The 24,853-nt window shown below is 36.7% G+C and overlaps 1 protein-coding gene across 5 annotated transcripts in view; it reads left to right on the plus strand.

The window, feature by feature from the left end:
• The first annotated feature begins 251 nt into the window (after window positions 1-251).
• ORC5 (origin recognition complex subunit 5) overlaps window positions 252-24,853 on the plus strand; it is a 132,776-nt gene continuing 108,174 nt past the window's right edge. For 4 of the 5 annotated variants that reach the window (XR_007403463.1, XR_007403464.1, XM_025449172.3 and 1 more), the window contains exons 1-6: window positions 253-421; window positions 3,798-3,890; window positions 5,074-5,274; window positions 13,686-13,760; window positions 17,262-17,373; window positions 23,065-23,195. Coding sequence is in view for 3 of the 5 variants with exons in the window: in XM_025449172.3 (XP_025304957.1) it covers window positions 350-421; window positions 3,798-3,890; window positions 5,074-5,274; window positions 13,686-13,760; window positions 17,262-17,373; window positions 23,065-23,195 (684 nt within the window). In the remaining 2 variants the exon portion in view is untranslated. Of the gene's footprint in view, window positions 422-3,797; window positions 3,891-5,073; window positions 5,275-13,685; window positions 13,761-17,261; window positions 17,374-23,064; window positions 23,196-24,853 lie in introns of all 5 variants that reach the window. The other variant, XM_049096308.1, reaches the window with a different exon arrangement.

Here is a 24,853-nt window from a genome sequence, read left to right on the forward strand (position 1 = left end):
TGGTGCTCCACGATGAAAGCTCCTGGGACCTCAAGTTTCCGCAGGCAAGAAAATCGAACCCAGGGGCTCCGGCCAGCCGTTCTTCGGTCGGCGACGGCACCCCCGCCTGGTCTCCCGGCCTTCGGGCGGCGAAAAGCGCGACCCGAGGCGCCCGGTCACGGACAGCCCGCCTCTTCCGCCTCGGGAGGGAGAGGGCGGGGCGACGCCGCGCGTGCGCGCTGCCGTCACGCCGACGCACGGGGACGCCGGCCCCGCCCACAGCCTCGTAAGTCTGGTTTCCGGCGGGAGCGCGGACCGAGGGCGACGCGGTCCTGCGGCCCCGCGGTGGCGCCGTCCCGTACCCGCCGGGATGCCTCACTTGGAAAACATGGTGCTTTGTCGCGAGCCTCAAGTGTCCACCCTGCAGGCCCTGTTTGGAGAGGTACTGTGGCCGGGCTGGCTTTTCTCTTCCAAATCCTGCGACGCGCTCCTCTGAATTTTCCGTCTCCGTGTTGGTGTCATGAGGGGGCGGTCCTCCGTCGGTCGGTTGGTGGTTTTGCCTCGAGAAAGGGGTTGTTGTAGGTCGGCCACACTCCCGCACCCAAAGTAACTTCTGATGAAGCCCTTTTGGGGAAAAAAAAAAAAAAAAAAAAAAAAAAAAAAAACGACCCGGCGCAGCAGGGGCGGCCGGCCCCTCAGGAAGGTGGCCCGGGCCGGCTGCGTTCCCACACGCCACGCTGCTGAGGTGATGTTAGCGCGGCGTCGCCGCTGCCAGATGCTCCGAACAGGCGTGTTCGCAGGGTCGTCGTTCTCTTCACGCGTCCGCTCGCACGTTTCGTTGAGGGACTAGGTGATGAGGTGGTGGTTTTGAGGCCTCGGGGGGCGGGGCAGAGCAGGCTTCAGGTTAACGACTAAAACGGCTTTTCCAGAATGGCAGAAGCCTTGCAGAGATCTTGTCTAGAACTCTCTCTCTCTTTTTTTTTTTTTTTCCCAAGATTTTATGTATCTCTTCATAGGAGACACAGAGAGAGGCAGAGACACGGGCAGAGGGAGAAGCGGGCTCCATCCCAGGACCCAGATCACGACCCGAGCTGAGGGCTGAGGGTGGATGCTCAGCCAGTGAGCCTTCCGGGCGCCCTCCTCCCCCCGCCGACTCGAATCCTTGACCAGCAGTTCAGGGGGAGCCCGGGAGAAGAGATGAAGTGTGTTTGAATGAGCACAGCTTAGGGAGTCCTTTCCTTAGGAGGTAGCATTCACCAATTCAGAACATCTCTTTTTGATTATATTCTGGTGGCCTTTGAGGAGTCTTTTGCTTCAGCCTCATTCCTTAGACATGGAGTTATTAAGTTCGTCAGACTTGGGTTTTATGTGTGAGGGGAATAACTGATGGTTTAGGCTCATACTCCGCCCTCCTCCCCACCCATCTTTTGGTTTGCTTTCTTAACTACTTAAAGCACTTGAATCCAGCAAAAAAATGTTGGATGGGAGTCTGAGTCTGTGAAGTAGTGAAAGAAAAAGTACCACCCTTCTTCCAAAAGCGCACAATGCTTAGGGAAATAAGAGGATAAGGACTGCATCTCTAGTGTTCTAGTTTTAATGCTTCCAGATAGAGCCATCCATACCATCGCAGAAATATTTTCTTGGTTACAGTCTATGCATTCCTTCCTTGGAGATGATAAAACTAGGTAACTCTGAGAGCCGTCCTCCAGGAAAAGCATATTGTCAAATAGAGATGACTAGTATTGGTTTAGTGTTGATAACATAAAGGGTCCCGACCTTTGCTTTTACAGCAGTTCACGTTTAACAGTCATTATCATCGCTTTTCATCAAGGTGTGGTGCATGTTGGAGATGCAAAAACTTTAAAAAAACAAACAAACAAACAAACAAAAAACCCAGTTCTTATTTCTAAGCAGATTCATTTATTTGCTCAACAGATATTTACTGAGCATCTTCTCTGTGTTAGGCACCTTCCAGATACTGGCTAATTACAGTTTGTTAAGGAGATCTAGGAGGGTGAAAGATTGAGTAACAGGCAAGAGTTCAATACGATTCTAGGTAATGTTGTAAGATGGAATATCACTAAGCAACAAACAGTGGATGCAGACTAATTTCAGGATTTCAGAAAAGGAGTGTTTAGTGTAGCTTGGAAAAACTTCCTGCAGTATGTCTTGACCTTCTCTTTAAAGGTGAACTATAGTATTTGGATAACAGATGTTCAACAAGCATACATTTAATTCTTGGGATAGCATTTTTGAGCCAGTTGATTTACAGCATTGTTAGGTATTAACATAAAGGATTCATATACTTAAAGATCCATCTTAAGTCTCTTTTGGGACTGCTTTGGCACATGCTATTAGAAAATTTTCTCCTGTAGGGGATCCCTGGGTGGCTCAGCGGTTTGGCACCTGCCTTTGGCCAGGGCACGATCCTGGAGTCCCGGGATCGAGTCCTGCGTCGGGCTCCCAGCATGGAGCCTGCTTCTCCTTCTCCTGTGTCTTTGCCTCTCTCTCTCTCTCTATGTCTATCATAAATAAATAAATAAATCTTTAAAAAAAAAAAAAAGAAAATTTTCTCCTGTATAAATCTTAGGCCCTAATTTGTCTTGCAAGAGGAAATGTGTAACTTAGTGGCTAGAATGTAATAAATGTTTAATAAAAAATAATAGTAAATATAGAGTAAATATGTAAATAAAAATAAGTAAATGATTATTGTTGCAGTGGTAGATCATGATGATACTACTCTGCTTTCTTGTGGGAATTGCATCATCCCATTTTTTTTGTAATTATTTTTTAAAGTGAGTGCATCCCACTAGGCTATAAACTCTTTCAGAGCAGATTTTGTCTTTAACAGATATTTGTACTCTTCAATCCATCATGGTTTTCAGCATTGATGAGTGTCTAATAAATGTATGAAACATATTTGGAGTATTAATGAGTCCATTTGACAATCTTTACTTTTCAATAGGCAACTGACTCTTAACACATAGCAAGAGTTTCTTGGGAATCAGTGTTTTGAAATATACATAGATTTTATCATTGTTTTATTTGACGAAATGTGTACATTCAGGCCAGGGTAAATATAGTATGCATAATTTAAAAATACTCTGTTAAGTATAAAGGACTCTTAAAATTCTTTCCAACTTTGTGATTACATATTCTTTGTTTCAGAGATTTATTTATTTTAAAGATTTTTATTGAGAGCGTGGAGAGAGCACAAGACAATAAGCACAAGCGGAAGAGGGAGATAGGAGAGGGAGAAGCAGGCTCCTAGCTGAGCAGGGAAGCCGATGCGAGGCTCGATCCCAGGACCTTGGGATCATGACCTGACCTAAAGGCAGATGCTTCACCGACTAAGCCACCCAGGCAACCGTTTCGGAGCTTTAAAATGTATAGTGAAGTTGCAGCCTGTGAGATTAGATTCTTTAAAGTGAGATTAGATTCTTAAAAATGGAGTATGATCAAAGTTATCCTTGAAAAATCTCTGAAATCTATATATTTGAAAATACAGGAATTCGTACATATAAACCTACACAATAGTAACAAGTATAAATATATATGTTATACGTATCGTATCATACATGTAGTGTATACTAAATATGCCAAAGAATAGTTTTTCAGAAATTTTAATTTCCTAACAGAGAAAGTGCTTAGAGTTCAATTCAGGTAAGTTCAAAGTGTAATCATGGATCCAGTATGGTCACTGTTGAAATAATTCGGATTGAATGTTTTTACTTTGCCACGTAAAACTTTCTCAAGAGTTGATAATGATTAATTTTCTGTTTTGTATGTGCAGACTAATACTTATCTTTCTCTCTTAGAGGCATCATTTCAGCTTTCCATCAATTTTTATTTATGGACATACTGCCAGTGGAAAGACCTATGTAACACAAACTTTGTTGAAAACTTTAGAGGTAAGAGTAACCATTAATTGTGTTTTGTTTTGTTTTGTTTTACTCATAGACTCCTAGAAATGGAAGGAATATGGGAGATTATTTAGAACAGTTTAGCTTTCTTTGAAGGAATATCTTCTACATGAAACATTTCTGACTAACTTTTGTTTTCGTTCGAGATCTTGTGACTCTAGTTCATCAGGGAATAGGGATAAAAAAGCCCAGCAAGTGTTAGTGAAACTGTGACTGAGAATATAAGGTAGCCTTAGTTACATTGTTGCTCTGAAAAGAGAAGGAAAAGCTTCCTTCTTGGGTGAGATTTATGGAATGTCACTAAAATTAGTTACAGGTTCCATTACTTGTGTTCCATGCCAAAAGTTATCTTCCTCAGATTGTGATTTTGTGATTTCATTTCCAGAACAGACTATATTTGTAAGGAAGTCTTTGTTTCCTTGTTACTTCTGGAACTACATTTTGATCTCTAAATGAAGAGCTAGCTTAATCCTCATAGAAGGATTACTATGGTTTCAATTTCTTAAAATTCTTTTTGATCTAGGTTAATTATTAGAATATTATCTTAAAATAATTAGTAGGAAATTCCTGCTAAGAATTTTAACATGTACTAGGATTTCTTTCTAAGAATTCTTTAAAGTATAAGTTTGCTCTGAATCTCTGTAGGAAACAAATGGCAAACTCAAATAATTGAAGTGAGTTTAATGAAGATACTGTTGTACAAAGGTTGAAGAAATGTTAAGGGAACCGGTGAGGGATGGTAAAGCACTGAGAACTTTTACCTCCCCCAGATCTGAACAGACCATGGGAAGTAGCTGTTCCCAGATCAGTGTAAGAGCTGGAGCCTTAGATGAGGGGCTGCCCAGCTGGAGCTGTGGCCTTTGGTACAATCATGTAGCCATGATAGAACTGAGGGCCAAAGGGTAGGTTAAGGGAATATCCATCTTGTTTCTTCTTATTGCTTTCCTTCAGGCTTCAGGTTCTTCTCTTTGGCTGAATCCAAGCAGAGCTAGAAAATAAGAGTCTAGGTGATGCAGTCTGTAGTGGTCAGCCTCCTGGGGTGCACAGAGTCAGTTGGGGGGTCGGGGTGGGGTATAAAGTAGAAGGACCAGTGGGCAATATCCAGCAGAGCCATTATTGTATATGTGGATTTTCTTTCCTGTTTACACGTTTTTTAAATTTTTGTTTTCAGCTCCCACATGTCTTTGTGAATTGTGTTGAATGCTTTACCTCGAGGCTACTTTTGGAACAAATTTTAAACAAATTGAATCATCTTTGTTCTTCAGAGGATGGATGTTCTACTCAAGTAACCTGTGAAACATTTAATGATTTTGTTCGCTTGTTTAAACAAGTAACCAAAGCTGAAAGTCTTAAGGATCAGACTGTATATATTGTGAGTAATATAATTTCATTACCACCTATTCGAAAACTGCCTATTAGGTCAATTTCTGTATATTTGTTTCAAGTCTTATTATATTACACTGTGCAAGGTGCTTTTGGGATACAAAAATGTTTTAGATATATTTCTTATCCAAAGGGAACTTCAGTTTAATGGAAGAGTTGTGTCACATACTACATGTGACTGCGGAGTGTGATAAGTGATAGCCATGAGATGCAAAGTACGGACTCGGGCATATGTGGCACAGCTTCATGAAGTGATAACTTTTGAAGACTTAAGAGGATGATTAAAGGATTATAGAAAGAAACTGAAGAAGGGGAATTTCGTATGGTAGTAATTATGTAAGGAAAGGTATGCAGATCAGTGGAGGGTAGGAAATGCAGATAGTACAGTTTTAGTTGGTAACAGTGTATGAAGCGAGAATAAAGCTAGGAACGTAGGTGAGGCAGGTCATGGAGTATCTTGAAAACTCTACTAAAGTGCTATGTTTTATTTAGGCAGTGAGGAGGTAGTGAACATTTTAGAGCAACATGTGTTTTGGGAAGATTACTTTGCAAAGCATGTTAAGTAGATGGATTGAGGGGTGGCTGTGACAGACAGTCTGAAAGAATGGTGGACCTGGACTAGACCTGGGTGGAAGATGCAGAAAGGAGTAAATGGAAGAGACCTTGAATGTCAAAATATTTAATTGTGTGTGGAATAGGTTTATGGGGAAAGATGAATCATTTGATTTTGGGGTGGCTACAGTCTGAATCGTAGTTGTTACATCAATATGAAAATGATTAACAGACAACTGAGAATGTGTAAGGTGTTTTATTTTAGTGGCTTTTTTTTTTTTTAATTTATTTATTTATTCATTCAGAGAGAGGCAGAGACACAGGCAGAGGCAGAAGCAGGCTCCATGCAGGAAGCCTGACGTGGGACTTGATCCTGGATCTCCAGGATCACACCCTGGGCTGCAGGCGGCACTAAACCGCTGCGCCACTGGGGCTGCCCTTTAGTGGATTTTTAAATAATACTGTAGTCCTTTTAAAAAAATGATTATCTTTAGAATTGGAATTAAATTTTAATATAATGCCTTATTATAGCAGCTAAGTTGTAACACTAAAAGGACCAAATCTTAGGCATTCTTGCATCTCCTGAAATGTATAAAACTGTTCCTTCCACATTTTAGTTTCATTTATTTATCCAGCAAATAACTATTGAGCACCTTATAGATGCCAGGTACTATTTTAGATACTGGAGATAGAACAGGGAACAAAATTAGTCTCTGCCTTCCTGCAGTTTATAGTGTAGTTAAGGAAGGTAGATAAATAGCAAGTTAATATGTAGCATGTCAGACACAATATGTTAACAGAGTAAATTAATTGGGTAGGGGAGAATAGTTATTTTTCTAAAAAGGGAAGACAGAGAACTCACCGAGATGATAACTGTACTAAAACCTGAGGAACAAGGAAGGAAGTTAGGAGCAAGCCATGAAAATATGTGGAAAAGAGTATTCCAGGTAAAGAGACTTACATAAGACTGCAAAGGAGACTGGACTCTGCTTTGTGAATTCAGAGAATACCAAGGAAGCCATTGTGGCTGGATTAGTTAAGTGTGGGGGAGAAGTAATGTTGAGAATGAAATGAAGGGTAGAAGAATAGAAGTATGCAGACTAGTGTTACAGGTTGAATTGTTTCGTCCAAGAATGCATATGTTGAAGCTCTAACCCCTAAAACCTCAGAATGACCTTATTTGGAAATGGAATCATTGCAGTTCTAATTATTAAGATGAAGTTATACTTCGAGTAGTTTGGACCCCTAATTTAATATGACTGATGTCCTTCTAAAAAGAGGAAATTTGGAGATTCACATGCACACAGGGAGGATGCCATGTAAAGGTTGGAGTTAAGCTGCTGCAAGCCAAGGGACTACTAGAAACCAGGAGGGAGACTTGGAACAGACCCTTCTCTAGCATGTTTGGAGGAAGCATGGCCCTGCCAACACCTTGATCTTGGACTTCTAGCTTCTGGAACTGTGAGATAATAAATTTCTGTTGTTTAAGTCACCCTGTTTGTGGTACTTTGTTATGGCAGCTGTAGGAAACTAATACAACTAGTTCTGAGGAATTTATAACAATCTGGGCAAAACATCACATTGGCTTAGGCCAGGGTGGTAGCAGTAGATGTGCTAAGAAGTGGTCTCAATATATTTTGACAGAGTTTTCTGATAGAAGGACTACAGAGGAGGAAAGAACAAAGTTAAGGGTGGCTCAGAAGTTTCTGTGCACTTAAAGTATATAGTTGTCATGATAGTGGAGAAAACTATAGCAGTTAGGGTCTTGTTGGGCAGGAAAAGAGTGATCAGGAGTTTGGTTTGGCATGTTAAATCAAAGTACAGATGTTCAGTTGGCACTTGGAGACTGGAGTCCTACATCAAGAGAGGCCCATTGTGGAGATAGGATTTGGGAGTTGTGAGTATATAGTAGTTCTTAAAACTGTGAGACTATTAGGTTACTGGGAGAGTGAGTGAAAAGAGGTGAGTCCAAGTGCCTGAGTCTTGTGGCGATCTATTGGTTATGGAATAAGGAGATGAGAAAACAAATGAGGACGGAGAAGAAATCAATGATGTATAAAGAAAATTTGGGTAAGTACAGTGTCTTAGGAAAAAAAAAAAAAAAAAGAAGTCTCACTATGCTGCCCCATTCCTACTCTTGACTATGAAAGGGTTTTTTTGGGGGCATTTTTGGTTTATGCTCATCAGCCTTTCTGTGTTGCTGTCTTTGACAGCTCCACATATGGGTTGTGTGAGGCAAAAAGACAACTCAGACAATATACCCTCTGAAGTGAGCATTCCTCTGCTTTTGAGGTCCCTAGATGGTTTGTCTCCTTTCTACCTTTCAGAGCTCTGTTTTGTTTGGTTTGTTTTTAAAGATTTTATTTTATTTATTTATGAGAGATGCACAGAGAGAGGCAGAGACATAGGCAGAGGGAGAAGCAGGCTCCCTCCAGGGCGCCTAATGCAGGACTTGATCCCAGGACCCTGGGATCATGACCTGAGCCAAAGGCAGACACTCAACCACTGAGCCACCCAGGTGCCCCAGTTTTGTATATAATATTCAAGATTCTTAGTTTTACTTAGCAGAAGGAATGGGAAAAAATATATCTACCCTCATATTCTTCAAGATAGAAGTCTAATTTCTTTTAAAATGCAGTGCATGGTGATGAATACAGCTACTATTAGTACAGCACCGCACCATTATTACCTTGATTTATGCTAAGGCAACTCCAGTTTAACCCACCATTACTTGCACCATCAGTGCAAATATCAACATGGTGAAAAAAGGCAAATAATGTTTCAGTATTATTATGATAATAGTTTTGACCTTGCTATCCTTTTGAAAGGATATCAGGGACCACCCTTCCTACCCCAGGGGGCCGCAGACCAAAGCTCAAAAATCAGTGATCTAAGAAATACAGTTGGTCTTCCAGTGAAGTAAGGTAGGAGACAAGATCACTAGTGGAGAGGAATTTAAGGAATTAAGAGTCCCTATCAGAAGGGGGGCATTAATGTGGGTTTTGAAATATCCAAAAAAAATATAGGAGCTATCATAGGGAAGTGTTAGTAAGAAACTGTTACATTTAAAGAATGAAGAGGAATGATCTCTGTATATATGACAACAAGGAGAATTTCAAAGCTAAATGTCTTTAGGTAGGAGGGAAAAATCAATATTTTGGAAACAGCCTTGACGAGTAAGTAGGGCTGTTCTGTTTTTCAGATCTATTGGGTAAAAGTAGGTATTCAGTAAGTATTTGTTAGATTACTAAACACTAAGTGTGAGAAAGTATGCAGGTGTTTGGAACATATTTTAGAGTACATCTGTAGATGGTTCGGCTATCTAATATATGAATTGGTAAGCTTCAATATTTAGGAAATACAGAAAAAGAAAGGTGGCTGAGAATGTTTTTCTAGTCAGTAAACCAGCTTGCAAATCAAGTCTGTTAGAATGCCTTTGTGTAAATTATTAAGATAAATGTTTGGATCTGAATTAAAATTTTTACTTCTCTGAATATTATCTGATAATTGCTTTTGAAGAAGGATCATTTATTAGAATATCATGAAATCATTAATTATAGTGGGTTAACTAAATTAGAAGAATGAACTATTAATTTATTGCTTCAGCTTTGTGATTCACATTAGAATGGGCATAAAAATGGACCAATTATTTGAATTAATCTGTGTCCTGGATTAGAGAGTTATTCAAATGGAGATTGATGGGGAAATTGTATAATTGCATACTGGAGAAAATAATTTATATCTTTTTAGCAGTAAATAATTTTAGCTTTATTTTGTCTAATTAGGAATGAGATGTCTTAAGTTGATTACTCTCATAGATTGTTTCAAGCTGTCAATTAATAAAACCTATAACAATTTGGAATACTTAGGGAAACAATATATTCTTTGCATTTTAATTTTATTCCTAATTTAAATGATTATAATTTCCAATAAGATTTATTAACAAAGTGTAAATGTGAGGGATCCCTGGGTGGCGCAGCGGTTTAGCACCTGCCTTTGGCCCAGGGCGCGATCCTGGAGACCCGGGATCGAATCCCACGTCGGGCTCCCGGTGCATGGAGCCTGCTTCTCCCTCTGCCTGTGTCTCTGCCTCTCTCTCTTTGTGTGTGTGACTATCATAAATAAATAAAAAATTTTAAAAAAAAGTGTAAATGTTTAACAAAACAACAACCCAGCTTTCTTTATTTCAGTTCTGAGAAGAAAATGTACAAGATGAACCCAGAGAATTTTGCTATAATAGAAAGCTAGGAAACTATCAACTCTAATGAGGGTCATTTCAAAAAGACACAGAAGCTCATGTTTTAGAAAAATTAATATTGTTAAAATATCCGTAGTACCCAAAGCCATCTATAGATTAAGTGCAATCTCTATCAAAGTCCAATGACAGGGATCCCTGGGTGGCGCAGCGGTTTGGCGCCTGCCTTTGGCTCAGGGCGCGATCCTGGAGACCCGGGATCGGGTCCCACGTCGGGCTCCCGGTGCATGGAGCCTGCTCCTCCCTCTTCCTGTGTCTCTGCCTCTCTCTCTCTCTCTCTCTCTCTCTCTCGCTCTCTCTGTGACTATCATAAATAAATAAATAATTTAAAAAAAAAAAAACAAAAAAAAAAAAAAAAAAACAAAGTCCAATGACATTTTTCACAGAAATAGAGAAAACAATACTAAAATTTATATGGAATCACAAAAGACAGAATAGCCAAGGCATTGCTGAGAAAGAAGAAAAAAGCTTGAAGCATTGTACTTCCTGTTTTCAAACTATACCACAAAGCTATGGTAAAATAGTATGGTACTGGCATAAAAATAGATACATAGACCAATAGAACAGAATAAAGAAGATATGTGTATATATACAATGGAATTTTATTCAGCCATGAGAAGGAAATCCTGCCATTTGTGACAACATGGGTGTATCTTGAGGGCATTATGCTAAGTGGAATAAATCAAGCAGAGACAATTATATATGGAATATAAAAAGCCAAACTCATAGAAACAAAGTAAAATGATTGGTTACTAGGGGTTATGGGATAAGGAAATGGCAAGATGTTGGTCAAAGAGTACAAGCTTCTAGTTATAAGATGAATAAGTCTATTCATGTAGTGGTCATAGTTATGCTATACCGTGTTACATATACTATGCTATATTGTATATACATATATGTTGCTTAGAGAGTAGGACAGACCTTGAATGGTCTCACCACAAAAAAGAAATGAGGTGATGGAGGTGTTAGCCAAAGCTATCATGGAAGTCATTTTGTAGTATCTAAGTGTATCAAATCAACAGTTGTGTGCCTTAAACTTATGCAGTATTATGTGTTAGTTACATCTCAAAGCTGAGAGTACAAAAAGGACCTAAAAGCAGTTTGAAGGGGCTTCTACTGGCCAAACATACTACAATTTGGCCATCAAAAAGAAAAATCAACTTAGTAGATAGAAGCACATTAGATGTGTTAAAATCCATGAATTTATAACGATACTTAACAGATATATAAAAAGCTACTCATTGGTTAACACAGGAGTTTGATTTACTAGAGCAGCGCAGTAGGCTGAATAATGGCCTCCGAGAATATCCGGTCCTAATCCCTGGAACCTGTAAATAATTCATTTGGAAAGAGGGTCTTTGCAAATATGATGAAGTTAAGGTTCTAGAGATGGGGAGATTTACCAGGTTTATCGGGGTGATCCCAAAATGCAATCACAAATGTTTCTGTAGGAGAGAGGTCAAGGGAGGCCTTCACTAAACCACACACACCCAGGGGGAGGCCAGATAATGGAAGCAGAGTAAGAGAAATGTGAAATGCTTGCCTTGGTTATGCAGTGGTGCAGCCACAAGCCAAAGCATACTGGCAGCCACCAGATCTAGAAGAGACAAAGAATGGATTCTACCTTAGAGATGCTGGAGGAAGTGTGGCCCTGCAGACACTTTGGTTTTGGCTCTGTGAAGCTGATTTCAGACTTAAGACTTGCAGAACTGTGAGGGAATAAACTTTTAGTCTATTTTAAGCTACCGAGTTTGTGTGGTAATGTGTTACAACCACCACAGAAAACTAATAGAGGCATAAACTTACTCTGAAAATTGATAGATAAAAGAACCAAGCATTTATCCCTTCTGTCCTGTGTGAGCTTTATTTCTGAGTAACTAAATAGCAGATAAGGGCAAGTTCTTTGTAGAAGAATGTCCTTCAATAATGCAGAAAGAATCATAGAAAATTATAGTTTTGCAATACCTAACAAAATTCTGGGTAAGGCAATGATCATCAATTGATGCAGAAATCATTTGGTGAAAGGCTGCTGGGGAACCTTATAATGAATGGATGAGACTGATACTTGAACCTCTGCATCATTCTTAACATCTCAGAGACAGCCAGGTATTCTATTCCTGCTGATGTGATTCAGTAAGAAATTTGCTCTTTGGAAGTATTTTTGCCCAAAACTTGAACCTGAACCTGATCAAACCTTTAGATTTATTGACTATTTTACAGGAAAGATAGAAGATGTAATACATAAAGTAAGGCATAATAACATGTTAAGTGGTACTAAAGAGATGTAGTCAGCCAATTTAGGATATGGAAAATTCTACATGCCAGATGACCTATTTTCTTCAATAAGTACATAACAAGTAAAACAGGAAGGGTCAGAGGAAATGTTATAATTTAAAATTGACTAGATGACAAATCAAATATGATAAGATGTAAAATACCAATCTTTTTGGATCTTGAATCAAGCAAGTGAACTCTAAGGAGACTTTTGTGGGACAAGTGGGAAAATTTGATTATTGGTTATTACATGACATTAAGAAACAATACATTTTTAAGGAATGATGATACTGTGGTTATGTTTTAAAAAAATAGAAGGTTTTCATCTCTTAGAGCTACATACTGACAAACTTACAGATGGAGTGGTATGTCTGGGATTTGTTTTAATATAATCCAGAGAGATGGTGGAGGAGAAGAGTGGAGATGTATAGAAGAAACAAGATTGACCATATGTTGATGTTAGTTGGGGTTGGATGAAATATATGTGGGAGTTACTGATCTCCCTGTTTTTGTATATACTTTAAAATTTCCATAACAAAAAGTAAAAACAGGATTAGATTATTTTAGTGCTATGAAGACCTTGATTTCAGTTTTATGGACTAATGGATGACCTCTTGAAGCAAGTTTTTTTTTTTTTATAACATTTTTTTATCATCACGATTTCAAATATATAAATAGTGTAATGTACTCCAATGAACCCATCATTCAGCTTCAGTTATTATTAACATGTGGTAGACTTGTGTCATCTTTACCCCGTACGTTGTTCCTTGCCACCTATTATATTATCCATAAAAACATATATGCATTCTTTCTACATATCTGTATGCATTATATATGTGTTATCCATGAATATATGTGCTATATCTATACGTACTATATATCTGTGGAAGAGAAGTATCTTTTAAAATAACATAATACCAATGGTTTTATAATTGAACAAAAATTTAACTTTTATTAGATGGAATCAAAAATGCATCCACCAAAGAAAAATACATCCAGTTATTTTTCTTGTATGCCTTGTAAGGTAGCCTTAGAGTTTGATAATATAGCTATAAAAGAAACCTTTTTAATGTAGCTATGATTCATTTTCTGTTCAGAAGTTTGGGTTCCAATACATTGTAAGTAGTCTGTTTTTTAATTTACTAATTTGACTTGTTTGAAATATCTTCTACAAATGTAAATACCAGTTAAAAATTAATTCATAGGTTACAGTTTTTTTAACATGGAAAATTCAAGTCTTGAATTATGTAGTATATAATGTAAATGTTTTATAGAGAGTTTTGTAAATTGATTTTGACACTGCATTTTTTTTTTATAAGGTTCTAGATAAAGCAGAATATCTAAGAGATATGGAAGCAAACCTTTTGCCTGGGTTTCTTAGGTTACAAGAATTGGTAAGTAATGTATAAGTCTTTTTGCCCTGTGACCTAATCAACAGATGGTCTTGTCAGAGCTTTTTGTTTTGCCAATTTGACAGGTGAGAAATGAAGCTTATGTAATTTATATTTTCATTTCTCTATTAGGAATTTTATTGAGCATTTTTTCCAAAATAAAAACAGCTTACAATTTGATAACGTTTATTCTTTAATTATTTTAGCTTTCTATTTCTAATTGTGAAGTGACTATGCTTTCTTTTAAAAGTTGTAGGTGTTTGCTAGAGTCAATGGTAGGGGCCTAGACTTTAGACTTTCTGTAAGAATTTTTAAATTTTCAGTAATCTAGGAAAAGAATCTCAAGTTCTACTATCTCATGGCCAGTCAGTGTCAGAACCAGCTTTGAATTACAATTTATAATTGTGCTGGCACTAAATAGTATTAATACCACTGTTAATTGTCATGGAGTAATGAGAAAAGAATAGGGATGGACTTAGTGTGCATATGTGCCAGGTCAAAACCAAATAATAATATTATGGCAGAAAAGGGTTTTGCAGAAGTTTGAGTAAAGACAACTGGGGAGAGATTTCATGGTCTACCAATACCTGTTGCATGGTATGGCAATGCTAAACTCAAAAGTTTTGAGTTTTCTGTTTGTACCATAATCACAAGTGAGCAAATATTTAGTTTGATCAAAACAGTATTGTTAATCATATTTAGTTACTGTTAATTTAAGTTTTATTGATTTTATAGTTTTGTATGTAACTTACAGGTTTATTTTTGTTTTATAATCCTTTAAGTGCTTGGAGCATAAATAGTTTATACCTACCTAGTTTTATGTCTGCGTTTAAGTATTAAGTAACATTATAATGAAAATTAATATTTGGAGAGACAGAGCTTATGACATTTCCACTTTTGAAAAGTTAAACAGTTACTGAATATAATTACTGAAATTTGAAAAACCGTTAGAAGTTGAGAGAGGCTTTGCAAGTGCTGTTGAAATCATTATGTGCCTAAGGTTGATTCCTGAAATCCACTTTTAGTAATAGTATTGGGTGGGGGTGCCCAATGGGAAGAAAGGAGGAGGGACAGGTGTAGCTCTTGGTAGCCATCCGTAGCCATCCTGGAAATTTCCTCATACAGTCTAGCCTTTGCTAGTTAGATCAACTCTTGGCATTTTACTACTGAGACCAGGAACTCGTTGTCTTTGAGTAGATGCCTCCTCCTTCATTTCCTTTTTTCTAGATTTATTCATTTATTTTAGGGGAAGAGAGAGAGCGAGAGAGCGAGCGCGAGCAGGTGTGCACTTGAGTGAAGGTAGGGGTAAAGGGAGGGAACCTTTTGAAACAGACTCCCTGCTGAGCATGGAGTCATAAGATCATGACCTGAGCCAGAACCAACAGTCAGACACTTAACCTACTGAGCGACCCAGGCATTCCTCTTTTTATTGTTTTGTTGTGCTGTGTTTGTGTTTTTGTTTTTGCATACCTTCATTCATTGTCCCCCATTGCTCTAGGATTCCTTGTCTGGTGTCTAGAACACATTCTTGCTGTCCTCTTGCTCTTCCACTATAGCTTTCCTTGTTTCTCCCCCCTCATGCCTAGTGGTGGTCCTCATGTGTCCCTTCATAGTAGTTAGGCCTTTCATATTTTTTTAGTTGTAATTATGGAAACTGAAGAAAATGAAGATTTATAGTAACCTAAACTCTACCAGAAAAAAGAAACATGCTTGATTTTATTTTATTTTATTTATTTATTTTTTTACATGCTTGATTTTAAAAAGTGTATTTCATTTAGGAGAAGTCAAGTAAAGACATATCATGATTTTTTTTTTCTTTTAAGATTTTATTTAGTTAGAGAAAGCACATGTGTGCACACGAGCGGAGGGAAGGGCAGAGGAGAAGAGAGAAGCAGACTTCCCACTGAGTGTGGAGCCCAATGAGAGGCTCCCAAGGTGGGACTCAATCGCAGGACCCTGAGATCATGACCTGAGCCAAAGTCAGATGCTTAACTGGCTGAGCCACCCAGGTGCCCCAGCATTTTATGTTTTTTATATTAAATATTTATTTGAATAAAATGAAGTTTGAGTTATGATAGATATCATTGTATATTGAATGTACTTTAACAGATGTGAATATTACCAACTTAAAATCCTTAGATAAATATCTTCTATTTTTTTAGACCTATTTTTGAACTGATTTTATCAAATGCTTTTTTCTTTTTTTAAGATTTTATTTATTCACAGGAGACACAGGCAGAGGGAGAAGCAGGCTCCCTTGGGGAACCTGATGGGGGACTCAGTCCTGTGACCCTGGAATCATGCCCCAACTGAAGGCAGATGCTCAACCACTGAGCCACCCAGGCATCCCTCAAATGCTTTTAGATAATCTTTTTTTTTTTTTTAGATAATCATTTTTTAAAGCAAAATAACTCCATGCTTTGTAATCAAGATTGTATTTGGAGCATACTTTTTTTACCCCTATAGAAATTAATTCAAGAAGATAAAAAGCATTTGAAAGTAAAAATCTTTTCCTTTTTTTCATAAAGAAGATAGATTTTTGTGGAATTATTAATTTATTGAACTCAACTATCTTTGTTAGCCAAAAAACTGATTTTCTAAGTAATGAAAATTGGAGCATAAGATTACATATAAGTTAGGAATCAATAAACAGCAGATCACCGTCAAAGTATGGTATAATTTGAGTGTTTGGATCCTAAGAATAGTTATAGAACAAAACAGTTAATCATGTCTGCTCTGTCACCTTAGGAGATGTCAAAAAGAATATGGAGAAAAATAAAAACTTGTGTTGAAAATACAGAGGCATGTCCATAGATAAATTCTTAACTGGCATGCATAGGCCATTTGTGGCCACTCTGTAGGATAGTATACATATTGAGCTTGTTTTCTTACCCTTCCTTTTGGTATACTGATAATACTTTCTAAATATACTTCAGAAGATGACTGTTCACTTAACAGTGGTGTTTTGTGTGTATGTTTAATGTTTTTAATGTATATTCAACATGTTTTGCTCAGTAGTTTGTATGAAAATACCCTTTTAAAAAAACCCTTAAAATTTCTTAATATATGGTTTTAAGTATGGCATATCTATTTTCCTTTAACTCTTATTTCCTCTTTGGGTTTCTGTAGGTATCTTAATGATGAGATAGATATATTCCACACCTTTTTATTAATTGAAAGCTAATGATTTCTTTGAAAATTCCCATAAAAAGACCTTGTCATTCCTATAAAGCAAACCCTTGTGTGACTGTCCTAGCTTTCATGGGTAACTGAAATGTCAATTAACCTAAAAGTTCTATGGAAATTCTAAGTAATTAGGTATGAAAATTTGCAAGTGGATGAGCTCCTTGATTAGGTTTTATAAATAAGGCTTATTAATATGCAAATAATTTGTTACACCTTGTAACTTTGCTGGATTTATTTGAAAGAAAAATTCAAATGGAATTGCTATTCTGATTAAGATTTTCAAATGCAAAGTTACTTTTATTTCTCTTTCTTTTACAGACTGACAGAAATGTGACTGTTCTGTTTCTCAGTGAAATTGTTTGGGAGAAGTTTCGTCCAAATACTGGGTGCTTTGAGCCATTTGTCTTGTATTTCCCTGATTATAGCATAGGTAAATTTTAAAACTTCATTTTGATAGATGATATTCACCAGAAGAGTTTTTGTTGTTTGAAAGATTAAGCTAGCATATTCAAATGCAATTCTTTGATATCTTAATCTGTTCAGGTGTGATGCCAAACTCAAAATGTTATAGATCTGCACTTAGAGAGGTTTTATTTTGGAACTGTGAGGGGTTATTCTCATACAGTTACTAAAATTTTTTGAGTGTATTCCTCACATATTTGTGCTAATAATGGTGTATTATCACATTTTTTAATCATACTGATTACCATACTGGTAAGATGCATATATTATGATGGTAACATCTGTGTAAGTAAAAGTTAGACTAGGTTGGCAGAGCACATTTAAATTGTATAGAAATCTTTATTTACCATGTATTTGGGTTAAGTACTATGTGAAATGTGTCTTTTAACTTTGTAAATCTCATTTTATTTTTCGTTAGTGTTCCTCTTATAATACCAGCTGCCAGTTGTGTTTCTTATTTCTTTTTCGTTAGTATTTAATCTTAAATTTCATAGATCTTGATTATTTTTGTCTTTGGAAGAACACTGTAGCTTTTTGTGTTGCTGAATAGTTTTGTAGATTAGTATTGTGTTGTCCCTATACAAATAGGACACTTCTGATTCAGAGTTTATAAATGCGAAGCTTAAAGTGGTTACAAGGCTATTAAAAAATAGCATTTCTTGACCTTGGCCTCATTAACACTAGCCCTCTGAACTAATCAGCTGTGAACATTCATTGTTAAGATAAACACATTTTTGCCTATTTACACCCAAACAGCAATCAAATGACACATTCCTTTAGCTAATTAACTGAAATAGAAGAAAGGAACCCAAAATAGATGAAGGGAGCCCTTATTTTCAATAGTTTCTCTTCCATAAAAATTGTAAAAGAAAGGGGTAAGAAGAAAAGGAATAAATCAAAGGAATTCGTTTAAAATATTCCTTTGTATCTGTGTCATTACTGTTCAAAGTTAACTTTTTTCATGACCCTTTCAGGGTGTAAGTACTGGAAAACTATTTCGAATTTAAGAAAATTATTTTTTAAAAGCTGATTTTCTACATCTTAGTGAAGTATTAAAGCATGGCATAATTGTAGAATATGATTGAAAATTTTAGAAAGTAAAGATACAAAGCATCATAGATGGAGAGAATTTGGGGACATAGTTAAATAAAGCGATCTTGCCAATTTCAGAGAGTATAGCTTACTAGATTTTGAAGTATAATAATGGAGTCACATTTAATCTGATAATCTGATGATTTAATTTAGGTCCTTCTGTATGCCAAGATTTTTTTTTTTTAAAGCAAAACACTGTAATCACACAGAAAGGCATTCAAAAAGGAAACATTAATTGATAAACCAAATTGTAGTTAGAGTAAGCATGGAACCAGAGCAAAGGGATAATCTTAGTGGCTATGTCATCCAATCATAACTTGAATCACATACCATCTGTAAGAATATGATATTTGATGTTCAGAATGCCCTCTCTCAGCAGTGAATACTAGGGGCCCAGTTTGGAATTCTTGTTTCTGACCTCTACCACATACAGACTACTCATCTTTTGGTAAGGCTTTTTTTTTTTTTTTTTTTTCCTTCTGGTGAATTATAATGTACTTCATCAGCTTTTTGGTTTGGTTTAGTATTGTATCATTCAGGATATATTATACTCCAATAAGCACTCTGAAAATATCAGTGACGTAGCTTCCTATCTCACAACCTTTGTCTATTGTCCTGTGTTTTACTTCTACATTTATTATAAACCCTGTATTTTTTCAAAAGATTTTATTTATTTGAGAGAGAGAGAAGGAGAGCATGAGCAGGAGGAGAGCAAAGGGAAAGGGAGGGAGAGACTCTCAAGCAGACTATGCGCTGAGCATAGAGCTTGACTTGATCTCACCACCCTGAGATCATGACCTGAGCCAAAATCAAGAGTTGAACACTTAACTGTCTGAGCCACCCAGGTGCCCTATTATAAACGCCATATTAAATTATTTGGACTTGAAAGAAATAAAAAATCTTTTATTGTTTATCTTGCTTGAACTTCTTGGAAATATGAATTGTATAGTTTCATCGACTTTGGAAAATTTTCAGCCCTTATTTCTTCAAATACCTTATCTTTGTTACCTGTGCCCCCTTTCCTTTCCTGTTCCTGGGACTGCATTACATGTGTGTTAGACCACTTGATATTGTTTCACTGAATCTGTTTACTTACTTAAATTTTATTAAATCTTTCTTCTCTCTGTTTTATCAAGGATAGTTTTTTTCTGTCTTTAAGTTACTTTTTTTTCTACAAGTGTCTATTCTGTACTTAATCCCATCCAGTGGAATTTTTCATTATAGATCTTGTACTTTTGTTTTCCTTTGTATTTTTGAGATTTTGAGCATGTTTATAATAAGTTGTTTTAATATCCTTATCTATTGATTCCATGACCTCTTTCATTTTGGGTTTGTTTCTGTTGAGTAATTTTTATCTGTTATTGGTATTCATTATGTTACTTTGTGTATTTAGTAATTTCTTTTTATTTTTTCTTTTTTTTAATTTAAATTCAATTGGTCAACTTATAGTGTAACACCCAGTGCTCATCTCATGACATGCCCTCCTTAATGCCTATCACTCAGTTACCCTATCCCCCAACCCCACCTCTCCTTCTGCAACTCTTTTATAATTTTTTATTGAATAATAGATACTGTGGTTTTTGTTGTTATATGCAGGACATTTTTCTAGGTAGCACTTAAATTTCTTAAAGATATATCTGATTCTTTTAGGGCAGTTCTTAAGCTTTTTTGAAGGGATGTGCTGGAGTAATCTTTATTCCAGGGGTAATTTAAGCCTTCCTTCTAAGACATAGCCCTTTTGAGATCTCTACTTGGTTCTACAATATTTTGTGCATTCATTCTGACTGGTGGCAGTATGAATGATTTATAGTTCTGCATGAGCTCTGATAATTGTTTGATTGACACCTTTCCACTAATTGTTTAACCCCAGAAATTGTTCTTACTTGGCCTGTGGGGTTTTACTCTGTGCATATACAGATTGGTATTCAGACAAGACTCGGGGGATCCCTATGTAGATTTCTGGAGCTCTTTCTTTCCATAGCTCTTTCTCTCTTATACTCTACCCTGCACATTCTAACTGCCTTAAATAGCTCCCTCTACTCTGATCTGTATCTTCTCAACTTATTGGGATTAATGATTCCTTGGAACTTTCCTGTACCGTAGTTCTAAAATTACAGTTACCTCTTATTAGAAAGCCTGGCTGATGGCTCATTTGTTTCCTTTTTCTCAGATATCACAGTCCTTTATTGCCTGTTGTTTGAAGTCTGAAAATAGTGTTTTTCTGTATTTTGTCCAGTTTTTAGTTTATTACAGGAGAGTATTTCTGGAGCTTCTTACTTTTTCATGACTAGAAGCTGAAGTTCCTCTTCAAGTTAGAAATGATTGTTCTTTGTGTGTAAAGCTGTTCTTTGATAGTGTAATTTTAAGACAACAGGAGACCAATCAGATGGTTTCTCCTTCCCTTTTACTACCTGCTAGTGCACTATTTTTGGCTTCCTATTAGAGATAGCATTTTTCCGTAAGTTTGAACAGTCCCAGATAATTAGAGTTTCTATAATGTACGGTTGTACTCTGCAATTTTGCCTGTAGTCTAACTAAGCAGCTGGTTTATTTTTATAGCCACACAATGAGCTAACTCTTACAACACTTTCATCAGGATTGGGCCAGTGGTAGCACCTAATCAACTTTCACGTGAAGCACTTAGAGTCACCAATAAGGGTTATCTAGATAGAGATGTACAGGAGGATGTTAGGAGTGCAGTCTCAGCTGGAGACTGTTTTCCAGATTTCTGCACCCATGCATTTGTAGAGCACTTTTTTCGCCTACGTATGTTCATCTGACCAACCATTCATCCCTTCTATCTCCAAGTTTTAAGGCACCTTTTAGAAACTTTCAGGTATCCAGTATTTTCCCATGCATAGTTTTAAAAAGCTTAGTAACAATAAATTTAAAATGTCTTATTAGAATGTAAAAAATACATAGACTTCAAAGTTAAGTTTTGGACTTTGTGTATTTTTTTTTTCAGTGGTCATTATTTTAAAAATGCAGATCTAATAAGAGTCTCCCATCTAGAATCCCTTCAGGGTAATATTCCAAGGATGTGGCTAGGCTTTGAAATGTTGTTCTATGTTTTTTTTTTGTTTTGTTTTTTTGTTGTTTTCCCTTCAGCAGCAGCCCTATCTAAAAGAGCCCCTTAATATAGCTATAAGTTTGTATGTATCCAGTGATAGGCCATATATATTGTTTGATCTTGCACCTATATCTAATTGATGTAAGGAACAAGAGAGTGATAGAGTCAAGGGCTGATGGTAAATAGCATAGTGTCTATGGTAAAAATACTCACCTAAAGGGAACCCTAGTTAAAAGGAAATTGACTTGATCAGAAATCTTCTAAGACTTTTTACTTGTTAAGTATTACAAAAATCCTGAACCTGTGGAAAGAGGTTTAAAGTATTAGTCATAGGGAATCCCTGGGTGGCGCAGCGGTTTGGCGCCTGCCTTTGGCCCAGGATGGGATCCTGGAGACCCGGGATCGAATCCCACGTCGGGCTCCCAGTGCATGGAGCCTGCTTCTCCCTCTGCCTGTGTCTCTGCCTCTCTCTCTCTCTCTCTCTCTCTCTCTGTGACTATCATAAATAAATAAAAATTAAAAAAAAAAAGGTTTAAAGTATTAGTCATAGTCAAAGAACTCCTAACCAAGGAGTCTAAAGACACCATTCATTGCACCAAGGACTCAGAGGGAATTATAATAAGGAATGAATGACTGATTTCATATACTATACCTGGGAAATTTTGAATAATGGGTGGTTGTTTCTCTTTTAATTTTAACTGTGCTTCTACAATATATTTCCAGCAGGATAAAAGAAAGTTTAGGGTTCTAAACCAATGATATTATATAAAGAGTTTAAGATAGAAGAGAAATAAAGATACCAAAGCTTTAGGCAGAAAACATGAATGATTGATTTAAAAAAATTTTTTTTAAATTTATTTATTCATTCAATCATAGAGACAGAGAGAGAGAGAGAGAGAGAGGCAGAGAGAGAAGCAGGCTCCATGCAGGGAGCCCGACGTAGGACTCGATCCCGGGTCTCCAGGATCACATCCCGGGCTGCAGGCAGCCCCCTAAACCGCTGCGCCACCTGGGCTGCCCCGAAAACGTGATTTATAAAAGGGGGAATGATAAAGTAACGATGATGATTTTCATAAAAACTTATGAATTCTTTTTATTTTTCAAAAAGTGAAGAGCACTTTCCAGTTTGGTGGTAGTTTGTGTAGTACTCTTGTTTTTTTTAGTTGATTTACTTGTAGGCAGGAAAATAAGTAGAATATATATTATTTTCACTCTTGATATTGATTTGCCTACAGGGATTCTTGAGATTTTCTTTAGATGTCATTGTTTAATATTTGTTTTAAGCAATTTTTAGTACCTCTTTTTGGAACATTAGATTCATAATTCTTTAACCTTAGTTTCAAAAGTTGTGTTATATTTCTAATCTTGTAGCAGTTTTCTTATTCTTTAATATTTGCTGGGCTTGTATATTTATTATTTTATACCTCTGTTGTAAAATGCTAGAAGATAACTGGGGTTCTGGGTTAATCCTTAAGTTCATTTTTGTCCTCTGAACAGGGAACCTTCAAAAGATCTTGTCACACGATCATCCTCCAGAGTATTCAGCTGATTTCTATGCTGCCTACATTAATATTCTTCTTGGAGTTTTCTACACTGTCTGCCGAGATTTGAAAGAGCTCAGATACCTGGTGAGTGAGCATTTTACTTTTTAAAAAAGCACATCTTTTAATATTTTTCCACATAAAAATGGTGTGAGGTAGGCTAGCCGCTGAAAATTTATTCTGGAAATATGGATAGGCTTTTTGAAGCTAACATTAAGTAGGTGGGTGTCTGTGCCTTAATTCAAACTTCAATCTGATCAGAAAGCCTTCATTCATTTTTAGTTCTATCTTTTCACTCTTCCTTAAGAGTGTTTTTGTTTCCTTTTTTCTCTTTTTCTAATTGCAGAAAATGTAAGACTTCATTAAAATCAAAATGAAGAGAAATAGAAGATGTAAAAGCTTAATAAGTAATTGTCTTTTAATTTTTTTGTAACATTTCTTTCAGGTTTTGTGTATGTAACAGTCGTGGTCTGGCGTCTAGATGAACTTGAGGATAGTCAGAAGCCTTAATTACAGGTCTTTCATGAGCTACTGACCTTGAATTAGTACTTTACATAAGGGGTTACTTTTAATATTTATATAAGTTTACTTAAAAAGTTATTTAAAAGAGCAGAAAGCTATTTATATTGCATAGGTAATTTGGAAAGTAATCATTTAATTTTTCTTTGATCTTTCTACTTTTTAATTGGATGTGAAGGGGAGGGGGCAAGAATATCTTGTTTCCTTTTTAGAAATGTTCCATTAATACTAAGCTTTTATCTACATGTAAGAGAAAGTAGTAATATATCTTAGGCTGGAAAACCTTTATTTTAAAATAAACGGATTCTATAGATCTTAGCACATTTTCTTTTACTTTTTGCACTGAAGAGTCACTTAGAGGGATTCAGTATGTGTTTGAATGTGTGTTTGAGACAGAATGTAGAAGAAGGTGCCCGTTTAAAATTGTGTTCACATTTAGTATGTTTTCTAAGTTTTAGATTTTAGGCTTCTTCTGATTTAAATGTAGCTATTAAGTGTCTTTTCAGTAGGGAAGAAACAAGAGACAAGCTGTTCTAGTTCAAGCTCATCACTAACATCTGTCCAGCAGTTGAACGTCTTGGATCCCTGGTGCCCAAAAGGGCTTACAGAGAGGAGGGAGGGTCGGTACACAGTCCTTGTATAAGGTGGAGTCACAGGAAAATACTCCTCCATCACCTGGGATGTAACTCGCAGTTAACACAACTTAGCACTGATGTCCTTGAATCCTGTAGGAATCTGTCCTGGAAGATTGTCCCATGGACGTTTGGAGTGTGGGAAGATGTGGGTTCCGGGCTGCAGGATGGTGAAGGCAGCTGGCACCGAGTTTTCTGCCTTGCACATAACTCACCTGTCTCACATGCCGCTGACCAACCCAGCATAATTCTACTTCTAATGGTCATGACTCTCAAATCTGAAATTCTTTCATGTATTTTTCAAACTATTATTATTATTTTTTATGAGCAAGAATTGTCACAATTCTGAAATGGTTGCAGATTTGTCCCCTTGGTCTCTGTTGACTCAAGAGGACAGTATACACCAATGTGTTTCTATACATATTAGTTATTTTTACTTATTTATGATATGATTGTATGCTAGGCAAAAATGGTCCCTGAGAACTAAAATGAATTAGATTATAAAATTTTGCGAATAAAGAATCATGGGGTCTGGCTTCACAACATAGTTTCATAAGTATTATAATACAACTACCTCTTAATAATAGCCAGTTT

The sequence above is a fragment of the Canis lupus genome, chromosome 18 (genome assembly GCF_003254725.2).
Source record: "Canis lupus dingo isolate Sandy chromosome 18, ASM325472v2, whole genome shotgun sequence".
Lineage (NCBI taxonomy): Eukaryota > Metazoa > Chordata > Mammalia > Carnivora > Canidae > Canis > Canis lupus.